The 20,665-nt window shown below is 40.9% G+C and overlaps 1 protein-coding gene across 3 annotated transcripts in view; it reads right to left on the reverse strand.

Moving 5' to 3' along the window:
* BTBD9 (BTB domain containing 9) overlaps positions 1-20,665 on the reverse strand; it is a 403,351-nt gene that overhangs the window by 102,824 nt on the left and 279,862 nt on the right. For all 3 annotated transcript variants that reach the window (XM_087817373.1, XM_016223702.2, XM_087817372.1), the window contains exon 8: positions 6,750-6,939. In XM_087817373.1, the coding sequence (XP_087673499.1) occupies positions 6,750-6,939 (190 nt within the window). The remainder of the gene's footprint in view (positions 1-6,749; positions 6,940-20,665) is intronic.

Genomic DNA, 20,665 nt, shown 5'->3' on the forward strand with positions numbered 1-20,665 from the left:
TTTGTTTTGTTTTGTTTGTTAATCCTCACCTGAGAATATTTTTTTCCATTGATTTTTAGAGAGAGTGGAAGGGAGGGGGGAAAGAGAAAGATTGATGTGAGAGAGACACATCAGACTGGTTGCCTCCCACATGTGCCCCAAACAGGGCTGGGGAATGAACCTGCAACCCAGGTACATGCTCTTGACTGGGAATTGAACCTGAGACCCTTTGGTGCAAGGGCAGACACTCCACTACTGGGTCACACCGGCCAGGGCAACTGATATTATTTTTTATTCAACAATTTTTGGGGGGAACCAGAGTTCCGAGGTCTGAGGGTGATAAAAGACTAGTGTGATGCAGACAGGCTGAGAAACAGCACTTAGCAAATAAATCACAGATCAGCAAGACAAGGAGGAATTCCTTGGTTCAGGGCTGTGACAGATGGTGCTCAGCATGACTGATATAAAGCAAATTTTGTAAAATATCTTTCCAATTTTGACGAGAATTATAGGCAATCTTAATCCAAGCCAGAGGAGTCATATATTTTGATGTTTGTTGTATTCTTTAGACTATAAAAAGGAAATTCCAGCTTTCTGAGTTGCAAAGGAGGCTGTCCTAATGTAAACAGATGTACTGCTTGCCTGTGCAGCACGCGCACAGAATGAAGTGGAAGTGGCATGGAAGGTGTGAGCAAGCTTCCTCACCGGTGCTAATGTCGGTGCCTAACTCCAGAACTTAATCTCAGTCATTGCTGGAGATGCCAAATCTTTAGCAGTTTCCTCACATACACTTAGATCAGACACAAGCAAATATGATGTCCAATTTAGTTGATAGATAGAACTCCCTTTAGCTGCACTAACATACTATGCTGTCAGTTCAGTCAATGAGTATTTATTGAGTACTCACAGCACATAGAACTGTACTAGGACTTGGAAATCACGGCAAAGACCCAAGTCCATCTCAATACCACAAAACCACTATCTTCACCTGGAGACGGTCTGTGGTCCTATGAGAGACTGATGTGAAAAATACTCAAATAATTACAAAACATCATTCGAGTCATTAGCTTCGATTCCTCTCCCCACCCTTACTGACTAAGCCTGCATGGAGTAATTAAATAGGAAACAAAATGGGATGGTAGGTGATTCCTCTTCTTCTTTTCTGGGCCTAGCCTTTGGGCAAGAAGTGGACGAGCAGGAGTCTGGCAGGGTGGTAAGTGGTGGGAAGAAGAAAAAATAGCAGTCAAGTAGAGGTCTCAGTAGTTCAAACTGAATAGCTCATCTCGAGCCAGTTGTAGCCACACAACGGTGCAAGGGCTGCTGAACCGGCACAGGCTTGACAGCTCACAGAAAAAGAAAAATATGAAAATATGCCGGGATGGGCAAGGACCACAGCGGCATATCTAATTTTTTTTAAAGGATCAACTTGCTCTTGCTTCATTTTATGTTTAATAACTTTAAAACATAAACTGATCTGTGGTTCAGACATCTGGGCTAGATTAACTTTTATAAATAAAACTGACTTTTCCTACTGCAAAATAAAAAGAGCCTCACCCCCACTAACTAGAGAGATGCTGAACACCCATCAAGAACATACTTGGGCTTGACCCATTTTGTCCTAACATTATATTCATCTAACGTTTTTCAACTGAGGGACTCAAAATCTTTTTGTTTCAGTAACTCCTTAGTCTTCAGCACCCAGAGGCTCTGGGTTTATTTAGCGGCACCCACCTGCACTGCCTCGTCTTTGGGCAGCCTTTTACTTACAATAAGGTTTGTTAAAGCATTGTGGGTATTTTACTTATGGTACTGCACAGTATCAATTACAAAACCATCATTTTCAAGCTAATGCAAAAATTGTTAATTTAACTGACTTATAAGTAGGGTTTCAACAAAGTGCTGCATTTTTTAGCTGAAAAAGACTGGGTGATAGGCATACTTCATGCACAGTGTATGTGATTTCTCATACTAACCTGGAAACACGTAAAAGAGTATCAAGATTAGCAAGTCTTAAATAAAGGTGATGGAGGGACTATGAACTAAGACATTAGGTAGATCGGGTTAGTTATTATAATTCTACCCTGGTCTTTTCATGTGGTCGGGCTTCTGAAGATTTCCTGTTATTTAAATTTTAATGTTTTTAAAATGGCATAAAAAATTAAATAATTATCACTCAGTTACCCCCTTTTAAGGCACATTCCAAGCAATTTCTCCCTTTTTCTCTCAAATAAAATGTGTAAGTTCTGCTGTGCCTGTGAACCTAGCAACAACAAAGACATACTCCTTTATTTCTCAGCTGCACTGTGGGCTCTGGCTCTTGGGAAGGAGAAACACAAGGATGGGGAGAAAGTTGCCCATTAGACTGCAAGGATTAGGAGGTCTCCTGCTGTTCCTTTTCCAGGGGCCAGGTAGATAAAGGAAGGCCAGGAGCAAGGGCGGTGCTTCCACAGGCATGACGGCCCAGCCCTGCCCCTCTCCTCAGCAAGGAAACTCTCCTCTAACTGCTGTTGAAACACTGGGATGGGGTCATGGTGGCAGGTGGGATGGTTTGGAAGCTGGTGACTGAAAATAGAAACAGCAACAAAGCATCTCCGGGCTGTTCCCACCTCCTTCCACTTGCCTCGTACCCTCCCCGCCCTCACTCTGCTCCAGCCACAGTGGTCTCCTTGGGCTCCTGCAACCTGCCAGATGTGCTCCCCGCTCTGGGCCTTGGCACTCTGCCTGTGATGTTTGTCTCCCAGGTCCCCGATGGGCTTGCTCTTCTAAATCTAAAACTGCACTGTCTCCATCTCCCAGTCCTCCCTCCTGATTGCCTCAGAGCACTTCAGAACATCTGACACATTACGTGAAGTGTTTGTTTACTGTTTATCTCTCCCACAAGGATGTCAGTTCCACGAGAGCACCAATGTTTGGTGACTATTTTCTTTACTCAGTGCTGTAACCCCAGTGCTTACAACAGTGTCTGGCACACAGTAGAAGACTCAACAAATGTTTGTTGAAGGAATGAAAGAAAACGGGGAGGGGGAGATGGTCAGAGATCATATTTCAAGGTCAGCTTCTCCAGGACACCCCAAGGGACTGGTACCAGACGCTCTGGCAGGATTAGGATCCTGCTGACTGGGTTAAGTGAAAGCATTATCAGTCAAGAAACAAGGCTCTGCTTGCCACCCAGCCACAGAGGAAACTCTCGGGAAAGGAAGAAATGGTTTCTGTGGATGAAAACAGAGAGATCAAAATAAATTGTTTTTTACCACAAAACAATTATGTCCCCTCACAGGAATAAAGAATGCAGTGATGGAGATCATTTGCGTTTGAGGCCTTGGCCTTAGTAATTGTCACCTACAAAGAAATCTGAATTTAAAGCAAGGGATCTCTGACCCTCTCCCCCTCCCTGTTTTCTTTCATTCCTTCAACAAACAGCACTGCCAGCTCTCTTTTCAGATAGGGAAGTGTAAGTCACTCAGCTCTGTAATGCTTGCCCTCAGGTGCTGATCCAGAATCACTGGGCTTCTTCAGATAGTGACTAGGAAAGCAAGTCAGTCATCACAAGCAATAGAAACTGTAGGTCAAATGTCACTGACTAATCAACCAGTCTTTGGCCAATTACCCATCCCCATGAAGAGGTACCACTGATCTACTTTCCTATCAATAAACATCTGTCTGGGCACATCAGATGCTGCTAACTGCGGCCTGCCTGGACATCCAGCATTGTCCGTGGGCATTGGTGGTTAAGAAATCCCTCTCCCTCTCTTAATAATGTCACAGAAGAGGCAAATGAAGCCCCTGACAACATAAAGTGAGCTTCCCACAGACGTGTCTCTCTGAGCGCTCAGCCAGTTATACAGGCTCCAACCGCATGGATTTTCTCACCGCAGAAACACTAGCTGGGCTGGCGGAAGCCGGAGGCATCCAACTGTGCTGAGGTGCCCGACTCTGCCTTGGGTTGTGCTCACGCACGCCATCCCTCCTCTGAGTCAGGGCGAGGGAAACTGGGGGAAGCATTTAATTCCACATTCAAAGAAAGCAAATGGGCACTGCTCTCTCTGACCTTAAGCCCCAAGCACACCTTTTTCTGGAGTCAGATTCAACCTCTGATGCTTTGCTAGAGCTGAGGCCAAGGTGGCCTTGTTACATGAAGTGCCTATTTGTCTCTAAGCCTTCACTTTGGCAAAGACCTCACAAGGCCCCTATTGGATCTAAAATTCTAGATCTCTTATGCACCCACCATAATTTCCCCTTTCCTGTCATACTACCTCACCTGCACAGTCTGTCAGGGGACGTTCATTCTGAGCTGCCACAGGCTTTATGTATCAGGTGAGGCTGGGAGCAGGCAGCAAGCACACAATTACACAAATACGACAAACGCTCTGGTAGGAATTAAATACAGAGATCACTGAAGAGGAATGCTTAAATGAGCCCAGGAGACCATGGGAGGTTAAAGAAGCATGCCCAAAGGAGTGGAGTCTCGAAGTGGGGATAAGAGCCAGTATAAAGGGGTGATGAGAAGACAGGCAAGCAGGAGAACAGCACACTAGAGAGCTGACGGTGTGGTGGTTAGAGGGCGACACCGGCGTAGAGCTGCCAGGAGCCGGGAGGGCAGGCTGACAGAGCACACGCAGGGTGGGCAGAGAAGCAAGAGACAGGCTGTACCGTCAGAAGCTAAGTCAGATCACTCAAGTGCCTTTGTCTGAACCTTCTCCTGAAGGCAAACAGCAGCCATGAATCCTCTTAGGAAGGGGCACGAGTGCATCAGATCTGTGGTAACAGGTGGGAGATGGTGGCGGGTGGGGAAGGAAGGGCTGGATGAAAGTCTGGAAGACCAGGCAGAGAGGAAACTACAGAGGTGCAACTATGGCGACGGCAGTGGGATGAAGAGGGAAGGGTTTGTGAGACATGCAGGAGCCGGTACTGACCGAACTCTACAGCCAACTGGATGAGGGGAGATGGGGAAGGGGAGGAAGAAATTTGAAAAGATTCCCATGTTTTTGGCTCAGCTGATGGATAGAGGGGTGGGCCCATGGAATGAGAGGGGTCATCACGGTGTGAGGCAACTTGAACAGGGGAAGGGAAGGATAATGGAAGCCATTTCCGACACATTGGTTTGAGATGCACACGGAACATTGTAGGGGGAGGGGGAGGGCCCCAGGTAAGCAGACAGAATACAGGGAACATTAAAAGAGAGTGGGCAGAGCTAGTAGGCTGCCATTTTGCGTACATGTTCATCGGCAAGAAGACTGGTCTTCAAATTAGAAATGGCAGAACAAACATAATAAAGAGAAAATTGAAGCCCCAAATAGGTGAAGTGAAAGAAAGAGAGTGTCTAGTCAATTTAAATGATTTCAAGTCTCCTGGCTCAGATGAGTTACACCACACGCCTGCTGAAAGAAATTGCAGATGTAATCTCAGAGACACGACTGGTAATCTTCAAGAAATTGTGGAGACTATAAAGAGTGCCAGTGACAAGAGAAGGACAACTGTTTCCCAGATTTTTAAAGTGAAGAGGGACAGATTGTAATGAGAAATACTCAGATAAGTTTCACACCATGTATGACAAGAATTCTAGAATGGCGTATGAAATAGATGGCTCGTGAATACTTTAGTTAATGCACGCAGCTGAGAAAAAGGAAGGAGGGGTGTTGTTTGCTCTAAGTTTATTTGCGCTGGTAGTTTGTCCAGACTGATTGTGGCTTGTCTCTTCCCCTTCCTAAGCACAAAGCGAGCTGTCTGGTCTGCAGTATAAACTCCAGGCCTCTCTATCTGAGATTTGTTGTCTGTGGTACTCAGACTGTATATAGCCCTTTATGAAAAGAGTTGACAATTTATATGAAGAAATCCACCGTTTGAATTCTCCAAGAAATCTGCCATCACTCATCAGGGTATCCCAGGAACTGGCAAGCAGCAATTACCTCTCAGGTTATTAGCCTAAACATCAATTAACTTTTGCCTATTAGAATCCTACTCCCTCATTTTTGTGCTGTGTCTCTCTTTATACACACTGACTTTAAAATGAGAACAGGTAACAACAAAGCAAATGTGGTGGAGCATGAAGGGGTAAAGGCAGCCATGTCCCACCAACATCTCTACCCCTGCAGGTTAAGATATGATGTAAAATATCTTATCTAATGTTAAATATAAATACAAATACATACATATATAATATATCTTATATATATAATTTACCATTAGTCTTTCAGAGACCTTCTTAGACCACTTTTTTAAAAAGGCAGCCTACTCAAGACCCAGATGGCTCTCTTGAACTAGGAATATATTCTCTAGGGGGTGTCACCCACATGGTTTAAAATTATATGATCCTATAAATCAAGCAATAACGGGTTAAAGTTCCCTTCTTAAAAAAAAAAAGGTAACAACTAAAAACCAGACACAAAGATCATAACGAAGACTTTTTAGAAGCCGAAGTTCTGTTTGGTTCCTATGTAAAGTCATTTAATAAAGTTTCAAATGATTTTTGTTTCTGTATAACCTGTGTTGACATTATCCTACAAGTCCCTGACCAATACGAGCCCAGGGAGAGGCCTCTGCTCTGGTTCCTCCGAAAGTCTAACTCTGGTGCACCTCTCCCTCCACCTCCCCCCACCCCAAGAACCCAACAAGTACCTTGTATCCTCGTGTCCCTTTCCACCCCTCACTCGCAATTTAGAGCAAAGGACAGAAGAGTGTCTCACTGAAGTTACTGGGACCATCATACCAAAATATAATTTGCACATGTGTCTTCCATTTGAAAAGTAGTGAGTGAGAAGGAATCTTCTTACCGTATAGATCCGATCATGTATGGCTGTGCCAGCTGAACCACAATGGCCCCGCTTCCCAGCTGATGGCACGTGTAGCCAGAATCCCAATCATAATTCTTGGTGTCCCCATTCAGCAAGGCATTTCTGCTCCGACTGACTCCTTCAATCACACTGGCACAATCAGCAATCGTTGCAACATTCTCCATAGGAACTGCAAATCCAACACAAGATTTGGCATCAAGATAAGAAAAGCCAAATATATCCTGATATATGAAAAAAATCAGGATATATACACTATGAAAAAAATCATCTATCTCAAATCAATGTTAAGGTAAATTAGCACATCATGGTTATCTCAGGATATAAACACATTTTCCATGCCAAATAGCTTTGGAAAAAAGTTGAGCCCTGACCCGTGTTGCTCAGTGGTTAGAGTGTTGGCCCACGCACCAAAGGGTCGAAGGTTTAATGCCCAGCCCCGCTCAGGGCATCAGGGCACGTGTAGGAGGCACCCAATCGATGTGTCTCTCTCACATCCCTTTTCTTACTTTTTATCTCCCTCCCTCTCCCTCTCCCTCCCTCTCTCTCTCCCCCCTTCCTCCCTCCCTTCCACTCTCTCTAAAAAAAAAAAAAAAATCAATGGAAAAGATATCCTTGGGTGAAGATTAACAACAACAACAAAAAGCTGAACCTAAGGTTGGAACACACCAGACTACCTCTAGCAATTAACCCTAAAAAACTGTATTATAAAGAAACAAAGTAGCCCACAAAATATAAAATGAATAAACATATTGCAAAATACCACTACAGTGTGAAACTACACGTTAATTGAGATTAATGAAGCACAGCTATGTGCAAGCAGATGAATAAAAAATACAATGTTGAGTGAAAAAAAGCAAGGCACAGAAAAACAGCATGAATTCACTTATACAAAGTTTTTAAAAAGGCAAAACTAAAAATATGCTTTGTTTAGGGATATAAACATAAATGTAAAACTAAAAATGAAACCCAGGGAATCATTATACAAAATTGAGGCTAATTTGTCTGGGAAAAGGGAGAGGAAATCTTGGAGGGACCCCCACCAATTAATTGATTTCCAAACATTAATTGATTTTATTTCCATGATGAAATCTTGGAGGGCTTCAAATGCACTGGTCTTGTTCTGTTCTCAAGCTAGGTGGTAGGTACATGACGCTTGTTTTATTAGTAGTCCCTAAACTGTCTTATTTCATGACATTTAATACATTTATTTAAAGAAAGATTAGATATATATATACATATATGTGTATATATATGTTTACTATTAAAATTCATAAAGCAGAAAAGTGGTCCAGGACATGACACCAATCCCTTTTCAGGATATACAGTAGCCCTCAGCCATGATTTGTTTCCTTTTTTTGTTTGTTTACTATTTCATGCATTTTAATACACACGCTCGTCTCTTTGTTCACAAACTACTGTATTTTAAAACATCAGCTCTGTTTTGATTCTGAGTCTCTCTCTATACTTCAAAGCCATATCAACCTGTTCATTTATAAAAATCAAGGGCTTCCACAAATAATAGCTGTTCAAAAACAATGTAGATTTTCTAAACACTAAGAAGAAAATGATAAAAGGTGAGGGCCTTTTACATCCCTGGGCCCTTTCTGTGCATTTACTAGCACTGGGGGTTTTCTTCAGACATTTAAGAAATGTCTGAATCTAAGATTAACTCTAGCTACTTACATTCAAGATTTGTAGCTTACTTTACATAATTTAAAAACAGATTAGAAAAAAAGACAAGTTCTTATCAGATATATACTGTACCTTTCAGTATAATATTATACTCTCTGAAAACAGCGTGAGCAGTACTACCACTTGTGGAAACATTCCTAACTTTACAATGATGCCGAGTAAACTGTCTTGCATGTGTCCACATGCAGTGCATTTATTTCCCAAAGCTGGGCATGCCTGTACTTGGGCATGCCCAGCTCATCTCACAGGCCTTCCCTGATGGCTCTGCCCCCAGCAGGTGAGACAGCTACCCACAGGTAGAGGGAGGAAGGCAGGAGAGGGGAGAGAGGAGGGGGATTCTGGTGATGAATCTCGACTATGAGGCTTAACACCAAAGCAAAAAGCAAAAACACTGGTGAAATAACCTGTAAGGACAGTTTTCTGACAGAGAAGGGGCTTAGAGAGACACTCCCATTACTTTGAAAAGAGACAGATGAAGAGCTATATTTAGAGGCTACGTCCTGGTACCTATGTCTCACAGAAAAAGAGGAAATATTCTGTGATTTGGAAAAGTTAACTTAAGGAAGGGACCCAAGATGCACAATAAATTGAGCTGAGACATAAAATAATAACACTGTAGGTAATCTGGGCTGCAGCAAGAGCCCCCTCTTCCCCAGTGCTTAACACAGCACACGTTTATCCTTTGCTTACCATATGTATTCAATGACAACCAGCCAAGTTGCTGTGCTCGCTGTATATCACCCGGGGACCTGAGTGATGGAGGTTTTATATTAATATGTGCTTCCTCCATCACTGTAGCAATGAAAAGAGTGAGCTGGGTACTAGCTCTTAAAATTCTTCCCCCAGCCCTAGCTGGTTTGGCTCAGTGGTTAGAGCATCGGCCTGCGGAATGAAGAGTCCTGGGTTCGGTTCTGGCCAAGGGCACATGCCTCGGTTGCAGGCTTGATCTCCAGCCACTGAGGCACATGTGGGAGGCAACCAGTCGATGTGTCTCTCTCACATCGATGTTTCTCTCTCTCTCTCTCTCCCTTCCACTCTCTCTGAAAAAACAATGGAAAAAATATCCTTGGGTGAGGAAATAAATAAAAAATATATCAAAACAAAACAAAATGCCTTTTCCCCCAAAGTAACATATCACTTGGCTCACATTTGATTCGTTGACTTGGCAAGTCACAGGGCCTTACCTAAGTTCAAGGAGGTGGGAAAGTGCAACCCTGCGTGGGCCCCGGAGAAAGGGAATGTTTGGCGAACAGTATTAACATTTACTATAAACATTAAACAAGGATGAAGGGACATTCAATAGGTAGATAAATCTAGTTCATTCCTGAAAAGTATATAAAACATTTCAATGTGTGAATATATAAGCATTTATATAGCTGGTCTTCTGCTGAGGGGCCTTTACCATTCTTGTCTTTGCAATTACAAACAAAGGTGTTTTCTTGTGTTCATGGGTAAGTGTTTCTTCAAGAAATACGTAAGATTTACATATTTATGGAAGTGGAATTACATTCATGGCTGAGAGTTAACCTTTCACTTGCCAAAGTACTCACCAAAGTGGTCGTAAGACTGTACTCTCAACTCATTGCTCCTCCTCGCCGTCTCTTGGGAAGGTTAGTGTTTGTTAGAGGAACATGTTTTTCTTTTCCTTCCCCTCTGGAATCATTCCCCACCTCTCTTCTGTAAACTACCTTCATCTTTGTCTGTCTGTCTGCTGTGCTTCTGATTTGCAGAGCCCTATTCATCTGTTGGTTAATGCATCGAGTGGAAATATTTAATGTTTTCCTCTACAATTTATGCTTTTCCTTTCTTGTCTATAAATTCTTTCCTACCCTGAATTTATAAAGATATTTTCCTATGTTTTCTTCTAAAAGTTCTCTAACTTTGCTTTTTACATTTGGTTCTTTAATTTATATTTAGGATTTATTTTTGGTATGCTGTAAAATAGAAACTGACTTCATCTTTTACTCATAAGGTTAGTCAATTTCCCCAACACCATTTGATGAACAGTCCATCTTTCCCCCCTCTAATTCATGTTACTTACTTACATATAGTCTTTATATACATTTATGGCTCTTTTTAAGATCTGCAGTCTATTTCACTGATTTGCCTAGCCCTGTGCCTATGCCATGCTGTTTTAATTACTATAATTTTATAGTAATCTTAAAATTTGATAAAGTGAACATCTCTCCTCCCTCCTCTCCTCTTTTTTCCTTCAAAATTGTCTTAGATATTCTGGGCCCTTTTAGGAAAATTTTCATTTTAACTTTTAAATATAATACCTTATAAAAACATTCACAGTATGTTTTGTTTTTTTTTCCAAATATTTTTATTTGTACCTTTTCTTTTTTGATCAGTCCTATACAGGTTTGTCTACTTTATTAGTGTTTTCAAAGAATCAACTTTTGGTTTTATTAATTCTTTATTTCCTTCTTCACTAAATTTTGCTCTTCTTTTCATTATTTCTTCCTTCTATTCCTTTGCAATTACTCTATTTTTTAACTACTTGAAGTGAATAATTAACTCATTAACCTTTCTTCTTTTCTAATACATGAGTTTGAAGCTAATATTTTACCGCTAAGTCCTGATTTATCTTTATTTTTAACTTTTTGACATATAGTATTTTGAAGGGTACTACTGGTCAGGTATTGTGTAGAATGTGCCTCAGTTTGGGCTTGTCTGGTATATAGTATTTTAAAATTTGATCACTTCTAAATATTTTCTGATATAATCCTTTTTTTTTTGACCCATAAATTATTCAAAAGTATGTTTTTAACTTTCCAAACATAACTTTTCAAGTTATTTTTTTGTTACTGATTTTAATTACATTGCATTGTGGATTTTTAAAAAGTGTGGTCTGTATGATATTGGCTTTGTAGAATTTGTTGAGATTTGCTTTGTAGCCTAGCACATGGTTAATGCTTATTGATATTTTACATGTGCCTGAAGAGAATGTGTATTCTCTTATTGGGGAGATGTATGGTTCTCTATATGTCTACTATATCAAATGTACTAATTGTATTGTTCAAATCACTTATATGGTTACTAAATACTAAGAGAGGTTTGTTAAAATCTCCCACTATTGGCTATAATTTGTCAAATTCTCCTTATAATTTCTGTCAATTTTTGCTTTATATATTTTGAGGCTACATCATTTCTTGTGTATCCTTTGAGAATAATATCTTCCTGGTGGGCTGAACCCTTCTTCAATATGTAGTATTATTCTTTATCCCTAATAATGTCTTTGTCCTAAAGTCTATACTGTCTGATGTCAAATAACTATAGCACCATTATTTGGCTACTATTTTTGTTAGTATTACTCTACTTTCTATTTTTCTGGCCTCTTATAAATAACATATAACTAGATTTTTTTTTTAAGTCAGTTTTTTTTTTTTAAATATATATGTCTTTATTGATTTCAGAGAGAGGGAGAGAGAGATATAGAAACATCAATGATGAGAATCACTGATCCGCTGCCTCCTGCATGCTCCATACTGAGGATCGAGCCTGCAACCCGGGCATGTGCCCTGACCAGGAATCGATCCACAATCTCCTGGATCATAGGATGCCTAACTACTGAGTTATGCCAGCTGGGCAAAAAGTCAGTGTTTTTTAACTGGCAGATTTACATGACTTACATTAATTGTTATTACTGATATCTTGGGATTGACTTTACTTTCTAGTTACGAGGTTTTTCTTTGCTGCTTCCCCTACCTCTCTGTCTACTCTGTTACTGTTTTCTAATGGATTAACAGTTTCCCTTACTTCCCTCACCAGCTATCTCTATTGATTTGAAAGTTATATATTTCTACTTGTTTACTAAATTTTAGATCTGCACACCACACTTAACAATGCCTAAAGTTAAAAATCAAATATGCCCTTCCCCTGAATAGAAAAGACTTTAACAGTTGTTAAAACACACCACTTGCCTCCTGGCTTCTGTGTTAGTGCTACCTAACACTTTAGTTCCACCTTGCTCTGCACTCTGCATCAGTCATAATTACTATTTCATACAGTCAAAACCTACCTATTCACATTCACCAATGTGCTCGCTGGTATTCTTTATATAGTCCTTTCTTCTTGGCTTAACTTCTTTCTAAGACACATACATTGGTATTCACCAGTCTTTGTTTAAAAGTGCATTTTGCTACCACTCTTGAAAACTAGGTTAACTGGGTATAAAAGCTGTTTTTTCTCATCACTTTGAAGATATTATTCCAAAGTCTTCAGGTTTTTACTGTTATGTCCACTCAAGTCTGATATCCCTCTGTTATAATTGTGTGTTTTTTCCCTCTACAGTTAATATTAAGGCTTCCTCTTTGGTGTTCAGGTTTGCAATTTTACTATGTTGCACCTAGATGCAGATTAAATTTATTCTGCTGAGGACTGAATATGAACATTTATGACTTTATCAAGTTTGGAAAATTTGGGCCATTATTTGTCTGGGTATTGATTCCCCCTCATTTTCTGCCTTTTTCCTCTCCTAGCATTCCCATTAGACCTCTGTTGGAACTTTTCATTCCATCCTCATGGTTTTTAACCTTCTGTTCCTTTTTTGCCTCTTTACCTCTGTTTTGAAGCATTCTGAATAATTTCTTAAAATTACTATTTGTGTTCATTAATTCTCTTTAGGTGTGTCTAACCTGTCCACTGAATTATTAAAACTTTACTACTAAACAAAATCTACACAGCACTAAAAATAAATGAACTAGAGCTATGTGTATCAATAAAGCTCCTTCTCACATAGAAAGCTGGTTAAGAAGAGCATGTCAGAAAAGTACAGAGAGTATGTTTCTATTTCTACTGTTTGGTAATACATACCTATGTGGAGAGTTTAGAAAGAAAATCTAGGAAATAGTAAACACTAAAATTCAGAGGAACAGTTACCTCTGTGTAGGAAGGCAGTGGGGATGTGACTGGGACAGGGACACACACAGAGCTTGAAAGGTTTAGTGGTGCTTCCTTTCTAAAGCTGGGTGGTGAGCGTGAGCATATTCCTGGTCTCCAAACTTTACGCATATGTTCTTTTACACATGTGGAATATTTTTTCAACAGTTTCACACATTTTAACACTGTCTTTATGAAAACCAGAAAGCTGGCAAGCCTCTGAGAGGATAAGACCTTTAATAACGATTGTGAACGCCAATACTGTCTGTAGCATCATGGGGTCTTACCAGTTGTCTTTGCGGCAGCTCCCTGAATTTGTTAATTTCCACCTACCCTCATTACTGCTTCGTAATTTTATTCCCAGATAATCTGATTTTAATTCAATTAGTACAGCAGCATCAGGGACTATCATGAAGTCATTACTGATACAGTTTCCAGCTCTTGGGAAATAAGTCTAGGGTAAGCACTCGGAACTCCTTTTCTATACACATTTCCCCCCCTTGCTCTTCAGAGAGAGTGGAAGGGAGAGGCAGAGGGAGAGGGAGAGAGGGGGGGGAGGGGGAGGGGAGGGGGGGAGAGAGAGACATGATGTGAGAGTGACACATGGATTGGTTGCCTCCTGCACAGGCTCTGACCAGGGCCAGGGATCGAGCCTGCAACCGAGGTACATGCCTTTGGCTGGAATGGAACCTGGGACCCTTCAGTCCAAGGACCGATGCTTTAACCACTGAGCCAAACAGGCCAGGGCTATAGACACATTTATAAATGGCTTTATTAAAGAAGATTCTTTTAGTCTCTAACATTTTCTTTAAGCAAAACTACTCTAATAATATCACCATCTGACCCTCTGGAATGTTGGGGTGGTTTAACAAATATGCTAAATTAAATAATTTTGCCTTCTTAACAAGGAATCTTTTATCTATGTGCTGGAGAAGAGTATACCATGGTTTCTACCATGATTTTGACATAATTATTCATTAATGTTTATTAGTCAAAATCTGAGTCTACAAAGGGTGCCCAACACATACACATCTCAACATATACACAGAGGTGGACTTTATCAGTGAAATCTACCCTAAGTCCAAAATTTCAAGAAATAGCTTTTGCTGGAACTCTACTAGCAACTTGACAAGCAACTGTATCTACTTCATAAGATACAAAATCAAAAGATTACCACTTTTCTTAATTCTCATGCCTATTTTTTGATAATGAATCAAATTAACAGTAAAATGACCAAATGATGCCAACAAGTGGAAGGCAGAAAAGGACAGGGACCTGGACACAAACCCAGTGTATAAGGACCTACCGTAAATAATCAAGATGAGACTATCAGTCCAGCACTGTACCAATCTAATTCTTAATATCCAAATCAGAATTTAAATCTGATCTAACCTCACAATCAGAGATTTAGAATGTGAGTTTCATAAGGGCAGGAACTTTTATTTCTTTCTTTCACTGCTGTACTCCTAACTGCCAAGAAACAGTGCCTATCATATAGTAGGTATTAAATAAATATTTGCTGAATGAATGAATCAGAGCTGAAAAGGAGATGACTATGTAGGTTATGGCACTTAACCCTGCTTAACATAGTTCCTTACCAAAAGATAAAAAAACCTAAAAGATACTGAATAAAGCAGAAAAACTGCTATCTCTGTGAAAGTTTTCTTAGAAAAGTAAAATATAATCAATCTTTGGGTCTTGACCTAAACATTAGAAAGAAAACAAATATGCCCGCTGCAGAATAGCTGCTATCTAAGCATTACACACCCTTCAGCTCTATCAGCTTCTACCCTAGTAGTTCAGCCACACACAGAAAGTTTGGTCACTCATGGGAGACTAAGAGTTTGTGATGAAGAAACCATTTGGGGGAGGCTCAGGAAGGAGAGGAGGAATGTATGTAACAATGTGGCTTTTAAAGAACAGAAAGGCTCTTTTATGCCTGAGGGGAGAGCTCACAGCTTTAGTCACACAAGGGAGTTCTCATAGAAGAGGTTTGTCCTAAATGTCACTGCTGGGTTTACTGGCGCATATAGGCCACTCCCTCCATTTCAGCAGTAAATAATTCTGTTATTAATTTTTCTTCCTAGAGACACAAACCTCAGCTTGCCTAATTGGACTGCCTAATAATTACTCAATGGTCTGAATAAGTTTGGTGGCTTCCTTTAGTGGGAAAAATTAGAGAGCGATTCTGACTGCAACACACAGGTGTCATGCTGTTTTTCTTCCCAGAGGGGCTGGGCCACTCTCCATTTGAATGTTCATTAGCATCTTTCATATGCGTCTGATAAATTTATTAAAAACACCATCTGGATGGACTCAGCTTTGTGTTGTATTTCCAGTGTTTCTTTTTCCTCCCTTGTCCCACTGGAATTTCTGCCCTAATTTGTGTCACTTTGTTTACAAAACCATACTGCCAAAATCCAGCTTCTTGTGTTTGTCTCTTTCTGGTTTGCCTCTGCCATCCTTCAGTTACACACCTATTACAATAGCCTGTGCTATGAGCAAAAGGAAAAGGAGAACTGCCTGGGTAGAAATTACTTTTCCCCCTCTGTGCACATAGCAATTCTGCTCAGACAAATTTAATTTGCTGCTTCTGAATGCAAAAGTTGCATGTTAACAAAGTGTATACCTTTTGCAAGTGTATGAGTACTGGGATGACTCAGACTGTGGGGAACTGCAGAAAAAGTGATCTGAAACCATTTCACTGTTCTCCGTTCTTATACAGCACCAGGGTGGCCAACACCTTGCCGGTAAATTTAATTCAGGAGTAATAAATTTTTTAAAAGGTAGTATTCCCTCGCTAGGACATGACCTGAGGGCCACTTGTACTGGCTATATTTAAAGATAAGACTTACATGTTATTTCACTGTGTCCAGCAGTCACTTCTGAGAGGAAGGGAAAACAAACCCACCTGACGCAAATTTTAAAAAATGAAATAGCACTTAGCACTTAACAGAGGACCATCATCTTCAAAACTGTGCTTGCGTGGGGCTTCAGCCCGTTTGCCTGCCTGTTTGCAGTGCAAAATGCTTCCCAGCAGCACAATGGTCTGTGCAGCAGACAAGCGCTTCAGCAGACTCTTCTCTGCTGCAGAGACTTTCAGATACAGAGTACTGCTTTCACAGGACAGCCCAGGCCATTAGCTACAGGGCACGTGTTTTTAAGGGGGACCCACCCTACGGGCCTATCCCCAGGCCTATATAGGAACTTGTTGCTGACCAGGCAAGCTTCCAACCCAACTGCAATCCACCCTCTGTCAAGTTAGTCCAAAGGAAAAAGCACCCACAGCTGCTCTGGCTGAACAGCTGTAAAAGAACAATAGCAAATTAGAGCACCAGCTCATCTTTCTTGGAAACTATCCAAAGCTAAAAAAATGTATCCTACAAATTGGCACTAAGTCACATTAATTCTTAGTTTTATCTATCAGGTTTTAAAAAATCACTTTTCAATCAGATATCATATCACATTGCTAAAGAAAAACCTTTTAAACTTTTCCTTCCCCAAATTTTCCCAGTCCCAGTTCTGTGAGAAGGCCGCTTCCTAACACAGTTCCAAGGACTCCGTCCGGACCCCCTCTCGTACCTGCAGGGGAACTTGGGAAGGAAACAGACCATGCCTTTGAGTGCGAGAGCCCCGTTCCTCTGAGCCCCCATTATTTTTTTTCTTTTCATTTTTATTCTTTTAACTAGTATTAATCTTAGTATTCTCATCAATCCTGTTCTAGCTCCAATTCTGATATCACCAAGGTTGCCCAAATCATAGCATATTTTGAGATTGATTATAAGGGCTTGTGCAACCATGCTGGGCTCTATTTAGCCAGTGATAGGAAGAAGTAACTTCCAAACTTCACATGAGGTCCTCCCCCCACCCACATAGTCAAAGTTTACAACTTTATAAAGCTGTAGCTCCAAACATTTCAGAGGAAATGGCCTTTTTCTAGAAGATGAAGGTGAGAAATCAGAGGGGGTTATTTCTGGGGCACAGCTGCGGCAGGGTGGGGCCAGGGCATCTTGAATGTACAAGTTCACCAGGGTCAGTGAATTCTCTCTCCTCATGCTGGGTGGGGCCTTTGAAGAAAAGCATGGTCCAGATCCCTTTTTTTTTAATCCTCACCCAAGGATATATTTTTATTGATTTTAGAGAGAAAGGAAGGGGGTGGGGTGGGGAGAAAGAGAGAGATCAGTTGCTTCCGGTACTCAGGAATTGAACCTGCAACCCAGGTATGTGCCCTGACCAGGAATGGAACCTGCAACCTTTTGGTGTAGGGGACAACACATCAACTAACTGAGCCACCTGGAGAGAGCCTCTTAACTCTTTGAGAGGTCTACTCTCTTCTGTGAAGTTTGAATGCTGGAGGTTTTAGCTGTGAGGATCTTCAATTCAAAAAGACCTTAAAGCAGTGATTTTCAACTGGTGTGCTGCAAGAATTTTTAAAACATGCAATACCTGACTATTTAGTTGGGGCACTGACCTCTTTACCCTTAGATTGTGAAATAAAACAATGACAACAGCCAACAAACACAGCAATAGATGTCAGGTATGAAGGAATCAAAATTATACCTTTTTTTTTTTTTTTTTTTGCCACATTGGCAAAAATTATATTTTTTTGGTGTGCCACAGAATTTTAATAATTAGTTTATGTGTGCCATGAGAAGAAAAAGGTTGAAAACTGCTGACTTAAAGAATCAAGCATCATACTTCTAACTGCAGTAACTACTGAAGTTTATCAAAGAGGAATTCACTCTGTCAGTGAGGCCTTGAAATTTAGGACAAAGGCATTTCCAGGTGTAAGAAAAAGTATATTTGAAACATCTAATTCTGGGTTTGAACGAACAGACAATATCTCACTGGGGTGGGGTTTTTCTTTTCTCTGGACATAATCTGATAGAGAGTCTACACCTGCTCCCACATGGGGACAAGTTACTCAGGCCAATGGGGATGGGGGTGGACGCCCAACATACAAAGAGCTGCTGAAACTGGTGTGGCAGGTTTTGAAAACTCTATATCTCAAAAATGTAAAAAGTTATAGTGTAAAGGGCATCATTTTCTGTATCATAAGAATTTTGCATGGATTTATTTTTCCTTATCTGCTAAAAGATGTTGAAATCAACAGTTATTTTTGTTCTCCTACTGGGTGAAAGGTCTTGTCAGGCCACAACAATTCTGTGCCTCAAGATCAGAGATGTCACCATAGCCTGGGGGAGTATTTCTCATTCCTGCTGAGCATGGAACAAAGATGTGTAAAAGGTTTTAAAAGCCTCACTAAAGAAGTGGTGGTTTGCTTAATGCTTTTTTGCAAGGAAGTTTTTTAAAAAACTATCCCTTTCATAAAGTAGTAGCTTTTCTTTTCTTTTTTTATTTGAAGCAGAAGGATGGGCCTGGTTCAGACAATTTGAAGTCAGAATGATTCTGGAATAATGGATAACTCTTCAGTCTTAAGATCTTAAATGCTATTTCATTAAATTCATCAATGACTATAAAATTTGAGTTTTTACTAAACATAGTATCGGAAGCGAGGTGCTCAAACATTAAGTGGAGCCCTGTACTCTGTGCAGGAAAGGTCCCAATCAGACCTGTGACAGGCATGCTCCTACAATTCCTCACTGGCAGTCTTCCTGCCTCAGCTATTGGAGGCAGAGATAAAAAGCCTGGAGATGAAGCTAGATTCTCACAAGTCTTAGCACCCACAAACCATCCTGGATTGAGCTGAGTGAGAAGGAAAGAATCTCTGAGAATCTCAAGGGAGCAAGACTGGAATTTAACAGAAACATACAGATGGCTCTCAGGACTGATGCTCAGTAATCCAACCACACAGGATGCCGGAGGGAAAAGCTTGCCTCCTGGGCTCTCTCCCAGTGTCAGCCTGAGGGAATAGCCCAGGGCTGTGGGGAGGCTAAGCAATCCCCTAGGTGAGACTGAGGTGATGCCTCTCTAGGGGAAAACTGGGCCCCTGGGGGACTCTGGCTCCCCAGCTTCAAAGACTGATAGAGTCTTTCTAGTGACCTGGAACAACTAACTCTGTTCTTACCTCTAAGTAAAGTAGTTATCAGAAAAAAACTCAGTAAAACACATAGTTTATACTACCTTCTGGAGGCCAAAGTTAACCTAGATGAGGTAACAGAATCATGCTGTTTTCCGATAGACTTACAGTATGTGATGAAAAAAGTCTTATCTAGTCCTGGCCAGTGTGGCTCGGTTGGTTGAGCATCGTATACTGCGAGGTTGCTGGTTTGATTCCTGGTCAGGGCACATGCCCAGGCTGCAGGCTCGATCTCCAGTAGGGGGCCTGCAGGAGGCAGCTGATTGATGTTTCTCTCTCACATCAATGTTTCTCTCTCCCTCTCCTTTCCTTTCTCTTTAAAGTCAATAAAAACATATTTTTTAAAAGTCTTGTCTAAAATACAATAGAAGGTAATTTAAAAAGAACCTTTTGCTACTATTTTCAATTAATTCTTCTTCTAATGGTTTATCACTTAGTGTTTTGGGAAGTGAAAAATGGGTAGGTATTTTTAAATGGAGCTTTACCACAAATGTTTCAAACCTGCCTGTTTAAAAAGCACCTTATTTCTGAGGTCTAGCTCCCTGTGCATCATGTCCACATACTTTAACTTTGAGAGGGGAAACGGCTGCTCTCCGCCTGCCTTCAGCTCTAACATCCACTGGACAAGGCAGTGGATGTTACAAGGAATCCTGTAAATGGATTCCTAGGCAGTCTTTAGGAGAACGTTTAACCCCCCTGTGACTCAGTTTCTTTACCTCTAAAGAGAATAACCCCTTCTCTATGTATTCCTATGAACACTGACAAAATAAATTAGATGATGTTTTAAAAATATCTTGAGATTTTCAAAGGCAACTACTTTCCACATGGTTTTTCCCCATGTGGAAAGGGTAGGTGGGATAAGCATTTCAGGAATGTGGGTATTATACAATCGGGGGACCTTCTATTCCCATGAGCCACCCTGTAGTTGTAAAAGGATAGGGGGCAAGGGAAAGGAGAACCAATAACAATTCTACTGACCTGCAAAAAAACTATTAGCACCTGCTAGTGTAATATGCAGCTGGCAGCTTCAGAATCACCAAGAAAGCAGTTCCTTCCGGTCGATATCTGCTGGGGATAGCAATTTCTGACCTACTGAATCAGATCAAGATGATCCGAGTCGTTAGACCAAGAAGCCTCTGTGCTAACAGTATGTGGCTACAGGTCTCTTTTCACTAGACAAAGAGGTCTGTCTATCCTCAGCCTGCCTTCCAAGATAGTCACTGCTTTAAGATTTCATGAACTATCATGAGTGAGAAATCAAAACACATTAAAAAATCAC

Source organism: Miniopterus natalensis, chromosome 5 (assembly GCF_054644295.1).
Source record: "Miniopterus natalensis isolate mMinNat1 chromosome 5, mMinNat1.hap1, whole genome shotgun sequence".
NCBI classification, from domain to species: Eukaryota; Metazoa; Chordata; class Mammalia; order Chiroptera; family Miniopteridae; genus Miniopterus; species Miniopterus natalensis.